Here is a 16,068-nt window from a genome sequence, read left to right as displayed (position 1 = left end):
GCTGCCCTGGGGTAGACTGACGGAAGCGTGGCTGCAATTTGCACCACCTATCATTCATCAATCAATTCACCGGTGTGAGTAGCACCGGGGGCAAAGGGTGAAGTGTCCCGCCCAAGGACACAACGGCAGCGGATTTTGGATGGTAAGAGGCGGGGAGCGAACATGCAACCCTCAGGTTTCTGGCACGGTTGCTCTACCCACTACGCCATACCGGACGTCATGTCCTTCGGAACAAAGAGGAAAAGAACCATCCGGATTGTTGTAGGCGCAAAGTGTAAAAACCAGCATGTGTGATGGTATGGGGGTGTATTAGTGCCCAAGACATGGGTAACTTACACATCTGTGAAGGCACCATTAATGCTGAAAGGTACATACAGGTTTTGGAGCAACATATGTTGCCATCCAAGCAACGTTATCATGGACGCCCCTGCTTATTTCAGCAAGACAATGCCAAGCCACGTGTTACAAAAGCGTGGCTTCATAGTAAAAAAGTGCGGGTACTAGACTGGCCTGCCTGTAGTCCAGACCTGTCTCCCATTGAAAGTGTGTGGCGCATTATGAAGCCTAAAATACCACAACGGAGACCCCAGACTGTTGAACAACTTAAGCTGTACATCAAGCAAGAATGGGAAATAATTCCACTTCAAAAATGTGTCTCCTCAGTTCCCAAACCTTTACTGAGTGTTGTTAAAAGGAAAGGCCATGTAACACAGTGGTAAAAATGCCCCTGTGACAACTATTTTGCAATGTGTTGCTGCCATTAAATTCTAAGTTAATGATTATTTGCAAAAAAATAACAAGTTTCTCAGTTCGAACATGAAATATCTTGTCTTTGCAGTCTATTCAATTGAATATAAGTTGAAAAGGATTTGTTGTATTCTCTTTTTATTTACCATTTACACAACGTGACAACTTCAACTGGTTTTGGGTTTTGTAAACATATACAAACATTACTGTCTGAGCAACTAAGACATTCAATTGTGTACTTTAGAACTGGGATCTTACTCCACGGATCCAGGGGTTTTTACCTGGCTTTCAAAGACCGCTTTAGATTGAAATCAATCTTAAAGTGCAAAGTAACAAGAGTGTGAGTTCTTACATCTCTCAGCGCCTCCTGAGCCAGGGAGCGAAATGAGAGGATGACTCCGATGATGGTCATCCTCTTGAGGACACTGTCCACAGCTACAAAGAACAGCAATACAATACAAAATATATACTCAAACAATACAGAAGACATATTTTTACAAAAAGGTACCAACAATAGAAAATACATCATTCACAAAGTTACTAAAAAAGCAAAGCCATGCTTACAGGTGAGTTTCTTGAACAGCGCCGCCATGTGGTCTGGTTTGTCAAAGCTGGTTCTCATCTGCGTCAGAACTTCCATGTTCTCCACCACCAGTTTCTTCACACACAAACACACACATTTGATGAAAGTTGTGTTGCGGTAGGTGCGCATCTCTATACTGGATCTAGGTGTACCTTCAGCTCTGCCACCTGTGACGAAATGTGCCACATGAGACTCTCACTGAGGAACTTCATGCCATACGGACCCAGAAGCTCCGACAAGGAGCGCATCTCTGTGAGGGAGTCAATGGAAAAAGTCATCCTCTCGGTCTTGTGTAGTTAGTTAGGAGGACATGAGGGCGTACCAGAGATGTCAGAGTATTCCTCAGCATTGAAGGTGAGCTCATTCTCTGTGGGCAGGTTCACAAAGGCCTTCATGGCAGGGAAGTAAGCAATGTGTCCGTTGCTGACCTGACGGAGCAACGTCTCCAAGTACCTGTGAGCACATGTACACATCTCAGAGTAATAGAACACTTGTCTTCAATCTTGCCTCGGACAAAAAGGTGCAACTAACGTCAATGGTGGTTCAATATTAGTATTATTTACTCATTGCCAATAGTATTCGTCAAGTGAACACCACCTTTGCATTTAACATTTTGTCTGCAAAAGTGTGGGTTGACCATCTGTGTATAACTTCCTCCTAACACTTTTTGATGATGAATTCTTGTGTTTCCATTCAATCTTTTGAGATTAAATATTTGCATAACAATTTGACATACAATATGTAGGCAAAGATAAAGGCTAAGTCATAAATATATGTGTATTAGAGATGCGCGGATAGGCAATTATTTCATCCGCAACCGCATCACAAAAGTCGTCAACCATCCGCCCGAACTAACATTTAATCAAAACCGCACCCGCCCGCCATCCGCCCGTTGTTATATATCTAATATAGACGATGCAAGGCATTAGTGAGGTTATAAAGCTTTTGCCTGTTAAACAAAGGAGACTGATCCAATTTGCAAAAAAAATTAAGTTTCTCAGTTTGAACATTAAATATCTTCTCTTCAGTTTATTCAATTGAATATAAGTTGGAAAATATTTGCAAATCATTGTATTCTGTGTTTATTTACGAATTACACAACGTGCCAACTTCACTGGTTTTGGGTTTTGTATTTCGGAGCATGGGTTAGTTCCAGCTGAGGTTGTTCCAGTCAAGTTACTATGCTGCCGATTCCAATACCGATCATCCATGAGTGAGATCACCCGATACCAATACCGATGCAGATCACATGTACAAACTGTACATTTTTAAATCTATGTATGGTGAGTCACAGTGCTCTTGACAGTCAACACAATATTTCAACTAATTCCTTATTTCCTTTGATTACATACATTTGTTTGATCACCACAAAGACAATAGTACACATTAGAGATGCGCGGATAGGCAATTATTTCATCCGCAACCGCATCACAAAAGTCGTCACCCATCCGCCATCTACCCGAACTAACATTTTACAAAACCGCACCCGCCCGCACCCACCCGTTGTTATATATCTAATATAGACGATGCAAGGCATTAGTGAGGTTATAAAGCTTTTGCCTGTTAAAGAAAGGAGACTGATCCAATGCAGCAGAGACATTCAATGCGTGCCACGCTGTCACGGCCCAGACGCACACCAGTGCGCAATCATCTGGGAGCCGCGCTGAGCGCACCTCCAAGCGCGCTCGCGCCACTCAAACTGCTGCAGGCAGCTGCGTTCTATCTTGTTTTAACATCCTGTGGCACTCTTCTGGGATCATGGCGGACGAAACTGCTCATGCTCAGGGTGTTTGTTGAGAAGTCCCGGTTTTGTGACTGTCGTAGACATAAACAGCGTCGCAGCTCTTGCAAATCACGTAGCCAGCATTACTATCATCCTGATTTACAACCTCATAAAAACGAGTCCACGCTGAACTTTTCTGGCCTTTTTTTCCCCTGGTCTTTAGTATTCCCTTTTTTAGTTTGTCGCGTACCACGTTTGCTGCCGGCGTTGCCATCTCTTTTTTTTTCTTCTTCTGTTGTGGCGTGCTGCAGGTGCCTGCTCGTTTTTCGTATGTGGGTAACAACATTTAACTATGTATATATATTTCCCAATTGGTTTAACTGCCACCCGCCTGAATCTATTTAAAATCTAATTTTTTTTTATTTCAACCGCCCGACCCGCGGATAATCCGCGGACTCCGCGGTTGTGTCCGCAAACCGCGCATCTCTAATGTGTATATATATGTATATAAAAAAAATAAATAAAATAAAATACAATTTAAAAAAAAAAAAAAAAAATATATATATATATATATATATATATATATATATATATGTACATACATACATACATATATATATATATGTACATACATATATTAGAGATGTCCGATAATGGCTTTTTTGCCGATATCCGATATTGTCCAACTCTTAATTACCGATATCAACCGATACTGATATATACAGTCGTGGAATTAACACATTATTATGCCTAATTTTGTTGTGATGCTCCACTGGATGCATTAAACAATGTAACAAGGTTTTCCAAAATGAATCAACTCAAGTTATGGGAAAAAATGCCAACATGGCACTGCGATATTTATTATTAAAGTCACAAAGTGCATTTTTTTTTTTAAACATGCCTCAAAACAGCAGCTTGGAATTTGAGACCTACTCTCCCTGAGAGAGCATGAGGAGGGTGAGGTGGGCTGGGTTGAGGTGTGTGTGTGTGTGTGTCTGTGTCATTCTTGTTTGGTGGGGGTTCACAGTGTGGCGCATATTTGTAACAGTGTTAAAGTTGTTTATACGGCCACCCTCAGTGTGACCTGTATGGCTCTTGACCAAGTATGCGTTGAATTCACTTGTGTGTGTGTGAAAAGCCGTAGATATTATGTGATTGGGCCGGCACGCACTCCGTACAGCGGCGTTTTAAAAAGTCATACATTTTACTTTTTGAAACCGATACCGATAATTTCCGATATTACCTTTTAAAGCATTTATCAGCCGATAATATCGGCAGTCCGATAGTATTGGAGATCTCTAATATATATATATATATATATACATACACATATATATACATATATATATATACATATATATATGTATATACATATACTTATATATATACACACATACATATATGTATATACATATACATATATATATGTATATACATACACACACACACAGTACAAGCCAAAAGTTTGGACACATATTCGCATTCAATTATTTTTCTTTATTTTCATGACTATTTACATTGTAGATTGTCACTGAAGGCATCAAAACTATGAATGAACACATGTGGAGTTACGTACTTAACAAAAAAAGGTGAAATAAATGAAAACATGTTTTATATTCTAGTTTCTTCAAAATAGCCACCCTTTGCTCTGATTACTGCTGATTACACACTCTTGGCATTCTCTCGATGAGCTTCTAGAGGTAGTCACCTGAAATAGTTTTCACTTCAGGTGTGCCTTATCAGGGTTGAGTAGTGGAATTTCTTGCTTTATCAATGGGGTTGGGACCATCACTTGTGTTGTGAATGAGAAGGTGTGTCCAAACCTTCGGCCTGTACTGTATATATACATACAGTATGAATGTGTGTGTGTGTGTGTATATATATATATATACAGTGGGGCAAAAAAGTATTTAGTCAGCCACCAATTGCGCAAGTTCTCCCACTTAAAATGATGACAGAGGTCTGTAATTTTCATCATAGGTACACTTCAACTGTGAGAGACAGAATGTGAAAAAAAAAATCCAGGAATTCACATTGTAAGAATTTTAAAGAATTTATTTGTAAATTATGGTGGAAAATAAGTATTTGGTCACTTCAAACAAGGAAGATCTCTGGCTCTCACAGACCTGTAACTTCTTCTTTCAGAAGCTCTTCTGTCCTCCACTCGTTACCTGTATTAATGGCACCTGTTTGAACTTGTTATGTGTATAAAAGACACCTGTCCACAGCCTCAAACAGTCAGACTCCAAACTCCACTATGGCCAAGACCAAAGAGCTGTCGGAGGACACCAGGAAAATAATTGTAGACCTGCACCAGACTGTGAAGAGTGAATCTACAATAGGCAAGCGGCTTGGTGTGAAAAAATCAACTGTGGGAGCAATTATCAGAAAATGGAAGACATACAAGACCACTGATAATCTCCCTCGATCTGGGGCTCCACGCAAGATCTCATCCCGTGGGGTAAAAATGATCATAAGAATGGTGAGTAAAAATCCCAGAACCACACGGGGGACCTGGTGAATGACCTGCAGAGAGCTGGGACCAAAGTAACAAAGGTTACCATCAGTAACACACTACGCCGACAGGGAATCCAATCCTGCAGTGCCAGACGTGTCCCCCTGCTTAAGCCAGTGCATGTCCAGGCCCGTCTGAAGTTTGCCAGAGAGCACATGGATGATACAGCAGAGGATTGGGAGAATGTCATGTGGTCAGATAAAACCAAAATAGAACTTTTTGGTATAAACTCAACTCGTCGTGTTTGGAGGGAGAAGAATACTGAGTTGCATCCCAAGAACACCAAACCTACTGTGAAGCATGGGGGTGGAAACATCATGCTTTGCGGCTGTTTTTCTGCTAAGGGGACAGGCCGACTGATCCGTGTTAAGGAAAGAATGAATGGGGCCATGTATCGTGAGATTTTGAGCCAAAACCTCCTTCCATCAGTGAGCGCTTTGAAGATGAAAGCTTCCAGCATGACAATGATCCCAAACACATCGCCCGGGCAACGAAGGAGTGGCTCCGTAAGAAGCATTTGAAAGTCCTGGAATGGCCTAGCCAGTCTCCAGACCTCAATCCCATAGAAAATCTGTGGAGGGAGTTGAAAGTCCGTGTTGCTCGGCGACAGCCCCAAAACATCACTGCTCTCGAGAAGATCTGCATGGAGGAATGGGCCAAAATACCAGCTACTGTGTGTGCAAACCTGGTAAAGACCTATAGTAATTGTTTGACCTCTGTTATTGCCAACAAAGGTTATATTACAAAGTATTGAGTTGAATTTTTGTTATTGACCAAATACTTATTTTCCACCATAATTTACTAATAAATTCTTTAAAAATCCTACAATGTGAATTCCTGGATTGTTTTTCACATTCTGTCTCTCACAGTTGAAGTGTACCTATGATGAAAATTACAGACCTCTGTCATCATTTTAAGTGGGAGAACTTGCACAATTGGTGGCTGACTAAATACTTTTTTGCCCCACTGTATATATATATATATATATATATATATATATATATACCGTATTTTCCGCATAAGGTGCACCTTCAATGAATGGCCTATTTTAAAACTTTGTTAATATATAAGGCGCACCGCATTATAAGGCGCATAGAATAGACGCTACAGTAGAGGCTGGGGTTACGTTATGCATCCCGTAGTTGCGAGACCTGTTGTGGCTCAATATTGGTCCATATATAAGGCGCACTGGATTATAAGGCGCACTGTCAGCTTTTGAGAAAATTGGAGGTTTTTAGGTGCACCTTATAGTGCGGAAAATACGGTACACACACACACACATACATACATATATACACATACAAATAAGGCCTTCTCTGACCAACATACAACATTTTAAAATTAAACATTTGAAAAAGGTTAGCTGTATTTGCAATTTGTTTTGACAGACAATAAGGTTTTGAAGAACTCTGCATTAAAACGTGCCTCCTGTCACGCTTTCATCGTTGCTAATGACATTGACGCTTAAGCCTTGCCAGAGTTTTCCATGCCCTGTAGGTGCTCTTGGAGTGGTCTACAGTTGTGCTATCTCATGTGTGGAAGATAACTAGTCACTGTTGGAGGAAGCGCCTACACACACTCACCAGTTGGTGTACAGGCTGGTGATTGTGGGCTCGCCGTGGCTGTCCAGGTGCTGTGTCTGCTGCAGTAGGACGTTGTTGAAAACCCTGGTGATGTCAATGGTGACGTAATTCTCGATGGACTGCAGTACGGTCATGTAGGCCCGCACACTGGTCAGCAGCTCGCTGGGCTTAGCGATCTCTTGAGTGGCCTGGTTGTACATGGTCATGCCCACGATGGACCTGGGAGAAGAGGAGGAGCTGTAGAAGGAGCTGTGGATTCTATAAACTGAGCAATATGGTGGCATTTCTCGACTTTCTTTCTTTGAGCTGTGAAAGAATGGGACTCTTGATTGAATGCATGTTTACTTGGTAAATCGGATCTCCAGGTGGGAGGTCAGGTACTCTCTTGGTGTGAACGTGTGCTCCCACACTGCCAAGTTGGGAACGTAGTTGATGGAGAAGCAGAGTTCTGATAGTGCAGTGTGGAGTTTGTCCAAACTGGATGATGGAGAAATACAAAGCACAGATTTTAAAAAAGGAAAAAAAATTGCAAGTCTGAGTCTCAAACTGCTGATTGAGGAAAAATAATCAACAGGTTAAAAACAGAACAAGAAAAAGCTTACTTACTTGGTGACCAGTAGTCTGTTCTTCCTCATGCTCTCCACTCCTGGTTTCTCTCTCTCCGGTTCACCCTTCTTCCCAGTCGCCTTCTTGCTCTTCTTGTTCACGGCCTGGCTGATGGTTTTGGCACAATGTTTGGGAAGCAGCTGCAGATGGAAAAGCATGACGGAGGGTCAGACATAAAGTTGATAAAGACTGACATAGCCTTTTATTCTAGCCCTGCTTATACATTGCGGTATGATAGAAGAGACATTATCAGCAGATAACTTTGTTACGCTGCACCGCTGTCATATTGTGGACAATCATTCTGCACTGATCTTTTTATCAATGCTCCTTCAATTCAATGAAAAAACTGCATTTGTCCCAAGTGGGCACATACAGCAGCAAATGGCAATTAAAGCTGCAAGCAGCATTGGTCGGGCCCGCATATTTGGCAGGTGCTAGTCCTAAGTGTCCCAATACTTTTGTCCAGTTTTATTCCTAATTTGTCCCAATACTTTTGTCAAGTTGTAGTCCTAAGTGTCCCAATACTTTTATCCAGTGTAAGTGTCCCAATACTTTTGGCCAGTGGTAGTCCAAAATGTCCCAATACTTTTTTCCAGTCGTAGTCCTAAGTGTCCCAATATTTTTGTCAAGTTTTAATACTAAAAGTCCCAATTTTTTTGTCTAGTTGCAGTCCTAAGTATCCCAAAACTTTTGTTCAGTTGTAGTCCTAAGTGTCCCAATACTTTTGTCCAGTTGTAGTCCTAAGTGTCCCAATACTTTTGGCCAGTGTAAGCGTCCCAATACTTTTGTCCAGTGGTAGTCCAAAGAGTTCCAATACTTTTGTCAAGTTTTAGTCCCAAGTGGCCCAATACTTTTGTCAAGTTTTAGTACTAAGTGTCCCAATACTTGTGTCCAGTTTTAGTCATAAGTGTCCAAAACTTTTGTCCAGTTTTAGTCCTAAGTGTCCAAATACTTTTGTCAAGTTGTAGTCCTAAGTGTCCCAATACTTTTGTCCAGTGTAAGTGTCCCAATACTTTTGTCAAGTGGAAGTCCTAAGTATCCCAATACTTGTGTCTACGTTTAGTCCGAAGTGTCCCAATACTTTTGTTCAGTGGTAATCATAAGTGTCCCAATACTTTTGTCAAGTTGTAGTCCTAAGTGTCCCAATACTTTTGTCCAGTGTAAGTGTCCCAATACTTTTGTCCAGTGTAAGTGTCCCAATACTTTTGTCCAGTTGTCGTTATAAGTGTCCCAATACTTTTGTCCAGTGGTAGTCATAATTGTCCCAATACTTTTGTCAAGTTGTAGTCCCAATTGTCCTAATACTTTTGTCCAGTTTTCGGCCTAAGTGTCCCAATACTTTTGTCCAGTGGTAGTCATAAGTGTTCCAATACTTTTGTCTACTTGTAGTCCGAAGTGTCCCAAGACTTTTGTCTAGTGTACCTATCTTGTCTGCATTGTGTGGGCACGCTGGTGCTGCCTGCTTTTAAGCAGCCATCTTGAAATAACATCAGCGCAGCAGCATCAGCATAGCGGTTCTTTGAAGGGTCGTAAAATCAAAACCGGAGCAGGTATCAAAACTCTTTCGATAACTTTTAATCAGAAGGGTTCAATCTCTCTCCTGTGTTAGTTTGAAGCCGAAACAACAAACGCGCTCAGAGGAGATAATGTTTGATGAAAGGTGACCGGTTTTTACAAAAATGATGTTTTGAAGGGGGGAAAAGCAAACTTCCTGTAGAATTTTGCTGGGGGTTGTCAATTTATGAAATGTAGGTCTAAGTGAGACCTACATAGAAGTTTTTGTTTCATGTCTCTCCGACCTTCCCAGTGGGAGTTACAGGCAGTTTTGTCATTTTTTTCTTCCGAGGAGCAGTTTTTTCTGCGTTTTATTCAAAAATTGCAGTAGAGCGCAATTTTTAAATTTGGGGTTAGGTTTTTTTATTAGATCGCAATTTTTGCCAGTCCTGATGTGTGCGTTCAGTTTGGTGAGTTTTGAAGCATGTTAAGGGGGTCAAATTACAGCTCAAAGAGGCAAAAGTGACTGTTTTTAGTACCTTTTTGTCTTGAAGGGGGAATAGCCAACTTCCTGTTGATTTTTGCCCGACAATGTACAATTGTGAAATGTAGGTCTAAGTCAGACCTACATAGAGGTATTTTTTTCATGTCTCTCCGACCTTCCTAGTGAGAGTTACAGGCAGTCTAGTTTTTTTTTTTTTCCTAGGGGGCGCTAGAGCGCAATTTTGAGTTTTGGAGTTTGGTTTTTTTATTAAAAGGCAATTTTCGCAGGTCCTGATGTGTGGGTCAAATATGGTGAGTTTTGAAGCATGTTAAGTGGGTCAAATTACAGCTCAAAGAAGCGGCCGGTATAATAATAATAAAACCTTACAAATTCAATAGGTCCTTATGTCCCATTGTATAAGGACTCCCTTTGGGAGTCCTTATACAATGGGCCATGCGGGCCCTAAATAGCAAAAAAAAAAGTGTAAACCTTTAGTAGCTGTAAACACTGACTATAAAAACAGAAACAGCCCACGGATAGTGAATAATAAGGTTATGTAAAGATGATTTTAAAAATGCTAATGTTGTCCAACTTTCCTCTCAAGAAGATGGACAACTGTGACAACAGACTATCGACTACAGATAACCTTGCCTCAAAGACAAGACTTTTGTATCAACTAGGAAGGAGCGGTTACAAACTATCTATTAACCTTCAATACAGTCCTCCTCCATCGAAGATCTTCACAAGATGAAACGACAAACAAGCTGACTGGGAAAAGTTGGCAGAAATAAAAGACTGCCAAACTGAAGGACTGAATACAAATGCATACCTGCCAACTTTTGAAATCAGAAAAACCTAGTAGCCAGGGTCCAGGGGCCGCAGGCCCCGGTAGGTCCAGGACAAAGTCCTAGTGGGGGGTTCAGCTTCGCCCTCCGACGCAAAATGATTGATTGCATTCAGACAGGTTAAAATGTTGCTAAAACCATCACTTTTCTATCAGTCACAGTGACTTTTCAAAACAAAAATATTACAGCAAAAATCATATGGGTTGATTGACATGTTTATTCTGTAAGCTAACTTCAATAGTTTGAAATTATTTTGACAGTTAATGCCAGTTATCCTGTCAACCTTTCACAAGACTTCAATTTGTTAATTGAAAGTATAAAGAGTATAAACACTTTTTACAGTAAACAAATGGTAAAACAGTACTAAACAATTCCATTAAAAAAAAAATTGGTGTCATTATTAACTTTCTGTCCAAGCTTGTATAATCTACTGCCTTGTTCAATTGTAAAAAATATTCTGTGCCTAAAATTCACATTTCTATCACAATTATCATACTGTAAACATGGTAAGCTAACTTCATTAAAATTAATAGTCCTGTCAATAGCATGGAATTACAATTCAAATGTAGTTTTTTTGTAAGCCTTTCAAAAGAATTCAAAATATGAAAAATGAATGAAAATTAATTTAAGCCATCAGACACTTGAAAAGTGGCACATCACATCTCTAATGTAATCATTTGAACTTTTCAACAGAAATAGCACTGCAAAAATATTAAGGACATACTTCTGTATTTTGGTAGTTATGCTGTCAACATTTAACAAGATTTCTTCAACTTGGACTTGAAAGCATAAATAGTATAAACACTTTTAACAATATAACAGTACTAAACAATTCCAATAGATAACATTGGTGTCATTACCTTTTTGTGGCTAAAATCCAAATTTAGCAACGGCATTAGACTTGTGTTTTTTTGTCCCAACGTGGTCTTTTACATCGCTAATTCCTCCGTGTCCGATCGAAAAATCTTGTCTGCACAAGGTGCAATTCGCGTAGTTTTCACCCTTTTTGGAACGGATAATTATTCCCGGATAGGCTTTTGAATATTCTTCACGGAATGACTGCAGTTTTCTTTTCGGTTTAAGACTCGTTTGCGATTTTTCTCCGGCTGATTCCATGATCGTTCGCTCGTTTGGAAACAATGGGCAACAGGTGCCTCGTGCTTGGCAGCGGTGCTATAAATAGCCTCGCGCATGGCATTCGGAATGGCTCGATAGGAAGTTACGGGAAGCAGTGTCGATTGTCATTGTTGTTACGCGATTTCGTGAATAAAACTTAATTTTTTTTAATTAATGAAAAAACGTATTTTTTAATCACTGCAACCGTAACCCGGAATAGGTTGATGAAAACCGTATTAATTACGGGAAAACCGGAGTAGTTGGCAGGTATGCAAATGGCTGGAAAGTCAACAAAACGGTAGCACACTTCAATCAAAGCTTCTTGAGTGCAGCAAAGACCACAGTACCAAGAGGTGCTCGAAAGAACTACAAACTGAATTGGTCTGAAGAACTCCAGGCCATAGAAGATGAAGCTACAAAAGCAACAGAAGAGGTGGAGAAAAACCCAACCACCGAAAACAACACCAGGCAAGGCAAATTTATTTGTATAGGACTTTTCATACACAAGGCAGACTCAAAGTGCTTCACAGACAACAAAGTGAAATGAAAGAATATAAAAGCAAAATTAAAATCAATCAAAGGGTTTCTTATGCAAAGCACAAGAAAACCTGCACAAGTTTCAGTCCATCAGAAAGGAAGAGCAATGACACCGAGGCAGTAAGACTGTTCACCAATGGTGCTTTGAAGTACAAAAGCCAGGTACTGATGATCGATGGTTCGGTGTTCATACAGCATGTGGGCGGCATGAAAGTGCCAAAGCTGATAGAATCTTCGGCTTGATTGGCACGCTCATGGATCACACACCCTTGCGACACGTGTTCTCAAGAGTTTGGGGAGCGTTAGGTTGGTTAAGGGCTTATACTAAAAAAAACATCAAAGGTGATCAACTCATAGTGCACATAACACATGAGCGTGGTTTGTCTTGAAACATTGTTTTATAAAGGTTGTTATAGTTTTGATCTGGTAGAGTTCCAAGCCTACATGCCTCTGATACAATTGACAGACAATGATGCAAACATCTGACTAAGTTTAGCACTACATCGCTGGATTCTACAATCACCCCTTGGTAACACTGTAGTGGGTTAGTGTGGGGGCGTGGCTAGGGGCAGGGTCAATATGATATCCTCATATTTATGACATCATGACTAATTTGATTGGCAATGATGCACATATTTACTTTTAAAAAAGGCTAAAGAAATGCTTTCCATATATTTAAAGACAAATCTGTGTTATTGTTATAACATATGTTTAACTATATCATATTGTTTTGCTCCATTTTTCAATTGCTGCTGCTTATTGTAAAAGGTAACATAGGCCACACTATATTCTGCCCTCCCTGAATGTTGTAATTTAGTTTGCCAAATACGTAGACCGTCCTTTGAAGTACATATGATAAAATAACTTCCGGTTTATTGATATTCTCCACAATGAAGTCACTGTAAAACTAAGCACAGGAAGGAAAGTACATGATTTATACACATACATTAAATTGATAATATAGTTTGGTATAAACTAAACAAAAGCGACACAATTTTACAGAATGAATGTTTTTTTTCCAAATAAAGCATTTTTATATTTGAGACATTCTTCAAACGTATTATGGTCAATAAAACGTAAATACTAGACTTTATACAGTATATCCAATTATACAATATAATACTTACATTTTTTTTAATGTGAAAAAAATATATAAATATTTTGAAGATGTGGCGGCTTTTATTTTGCCGTGGCGGTGCGCCACGTTCAATTACATGTAGGGGAAAACCCTGGTTATTTTTTTCTGCGTAAAAATCTATAAAGGCGGAGGGGCAAGCTGTTTCAAAACCTTAAAAAGAAAACAACCAGAAGCCTCTGGTTTTTAAAACAATTTATGTGCTAAAAATATTCCAATCTTGAAAGGGAAAATGCTATCTAAGATGTTAAATGTCTTATTGAGGAAAAACTTGATTTTTGTTGTTGTTGAAATATGACAATTCGGGTTTTGATTGTTATATTATTCGAAATCATAACCCTTATTTTAAATGTTTCAATCAGAATACTCTCAGGTCCTTCACTTTACAGTATTACAGGATGTCTGTTACAGTGGGGTAAATAAGTATTTAGTCAGCCACCAATTGTGCAAGTTCTCCCACTTAAAATGATGACAGAGGTCTGTAATTTTCATCATAGGTACACTTCAACTGTGAGAGACAGAATGTGAAAAAAAAATCCAGGAATTCACTTTGTAGGATTTTTAAATAATTTATTTGTAAAGTATGGTGGAAAATAAGTATTTGGTCAATAACAAAAATTCAACTCAATACTTTGTAATATAACCTTTGTTGGCAATAACAGAGGTCAAACGATTACTATAGGTCTTTACCAGGTTTGCACACACAGTAGCTGGTATTTTGGCCCATTCCTTCATGCAGATCTTCTTGAGAGCAGTGATGTTTTGGGGCTGTCGCCGAGCAACACGGACTTTCAACTCCCTCCACAGATTTTCTATGGGGTTGAGGTCTGGAGACTGGCTAGGCCACTCCAGGACTTTCAAATGCTTCTTACGGAGCCACTCCTTCGTTGCCCGGGCGGTGTGTTTGGGATCATTGTCATGCTGGAAGACCCAGCCATGTTTCATCTTCAAAGCTCTCACTGATGGAAGGAGGTTTTGGCTCAAAATCTCACGATACATGGCCCCATTCATTCTTTCCTTAACACGGATCAGTCGGCCTGTCCCCTTAGCAGAAAAACAGCCCCAAAGCATGATGTTTCCACCCCCATGCTTCACAGTAGGTATGGTGTTCTTGGGATGCAACTCAGTATTCTTCTTCCTCCAAACATGACGAGTTGAGTTTATACCAAAAAGTTCTATTTTGGTTTCATCTGACCACATGACATTCTCCCAATCTTCTGCTGTATCATCCATGTACTCTCTGGCAAACTTCAGACGGGCCTGGACATGCACTGGCTTAAGCAGGGGGACACGTCTGGCACCGCAGGATTTGATTCCCTGTCGGCGTAGTATGTTACTGATGGTAACCTTTGTTACTTTGGTCCCAGCTCTCTGCAGGTCATTCACCAGGTTCCCCCGTGTGGTTCTGGGATTTTTGCTCACCGTTCTCATGATCATTTTGACCCCACGGGATGAGATCTTGCGTGGAGCCCCAGATCAAGGGAGATTATCAGTGGTCTTGTATGTCTTCCATTTTCTGATATTTGCTCCCACAGTTGATTTTGTTACACCAAGCTGCTTGCCTATTGTAGATTCACTCTTCACAGTCTGGTGCAGGTCTACAATTCTTTTCCTGGTGTCCTTCGACAGCTCTTTGGTCTTGGCCATAGAGGAGTTTGGAGTCTGACTGTTTGAGGCTGTGGACAGGTGTCTTTTATACAGATAACGAGTTCAAACAGGTGCCATTAATACAGGTAACGAGTGGAGGACAGAAGAGCTTCTTAAAGAAGTTACAGGTCTGTGAGAGCCAGAGATCTTCCTTGTTTGAAGTGACCAAATACTTATTTTCCACCATAATTTACAAATAAATTCTTTAAAAATCCTACAATGTGAATTCCTGGATTTTTTGTGGCTGGGTCTTCCAGCATGACAATGATCCCAAACACACCGCCCGGGCAACGAAGGAGTGGCTCCGTAAGAAGCATTTGAAAGTCCTGGAGTGGCCTAGCCAGTCTCCAGACCTCAACCCCATAGAAAATCTGTGGAGGGAGTTGAAAGTCCGTGTTGCTCGGCGACAGCCCCAACACATCACTGCTCTCAAGAAGATCTGCATGGAGGAATGGGCCAAAATACTAGCTACTGTGTGTGCAAACCTGGTAAAGACCTATAGTAATCGTTTGACCTCTGTTATTGCCAACAAAGGTTATATTACAAAGTATTGAGTTGAATTTTTGTTATTGACCAAATACTTATTTTCCACCATAATTTACAAATAAATTATTTAAAAATCCTACAAAGTGAATTCCTGGATTTTTTTTTCACATTCTGTCTCTCACAGTTGAAGTGAACCTATGATGAAAATTACAGACCTCTGTCATCATCAGTGGGAGAACTTGCACATCGGTGGCTGACTAAATACTTTTTTGCCCCACTGTATGTTTTGCTAAAAGTGTTGATTTATTGACTGAGACTTGTATCTGCAATGACAACATTAATACTGTAGGTGTGTCTTCCTACCTGGTCACTGAGGGTACATTGTTCAGTGCAGATATCAGTGATCAGATTTCGGGCTTGTTTGGCCATCTCATCCAAAAACATGTTACACAACGACAAGCTGCGGTCTCCTATGTGATGACGCTGTAGGACCAAGCAAATTGCACAACACAAGGTGATTATATCAATATGCTAATAATAATAATAATAATAGATTTTAATGCAATG

At 40.2% G+C, this 16,068-nt stretch overlaps 1 protein-coding gene across 4 annotated transcripts in view; it reads right to left on the bottom strand.

The window, feature by feature from the left end:
- Positions 1-16,068, bottom strand: part of nckap1 (NCK-associated protein 1) — a 102,867-nt gene that overhangs the window by 9,680 nt on the left and 77,119 nt on the right. For all 4 annotated transcript variants that reach the window (XM_061933958.1, XM_061934025.1, XM_061934032.2 and 1 more), the window contains 8 exons: positions 15,865-15,984; positions 7,758-7,897; positions 7,497-7,628; positions 7,152-7,370; positions 1,653-1,783; positions 1,483-1,580; positions 1,312-1,405; positions 1,100-1,182 (listed from right to left, as the gene is read on the bottom strand). In XM_061933958.1, coding sequence (XP_061789942.1) covers positions 1,100-1,182; positions 1,312-1,405; positions 1,483-1,580; positions 1,653-1,783; positions 7,152-7,370; positions 7,497-7,628; positions 7,758-7,897; positions 15,865-15,984 — 1,017 coding nt within the window. The remainder of the gene's footprint in view (positions 1-1,099; positions 1,183-1,311; positions 1,406-1,482; positions 1,581-1,652; positions 1,784-7,151; positions 7,371-7,496; positions 7,629-7,757; positions 7,898-15,864; positions 15,985-16,068) is intronic.

The sequence above is a fragment of the Nerophis lumbriciformis genome, linkage group LG02, assembly GCF_033978685.3.
Source record: "Nerophis lumbriciformis linkage group LG02, RoL_Nlum_v2.1, whole genome shotgun sequence".
NCBI classification, from domain to species: domain Eukaryota; kingdom Metazoa; phylum Chordata; class Actinopteri; order Syngnathiformes; family Syngnathidae; genus Nerophis; species Nerophis lumbriciformis.
This window is presented reverse-complemented; position numbering and strand designations above follow the sequence as displayed.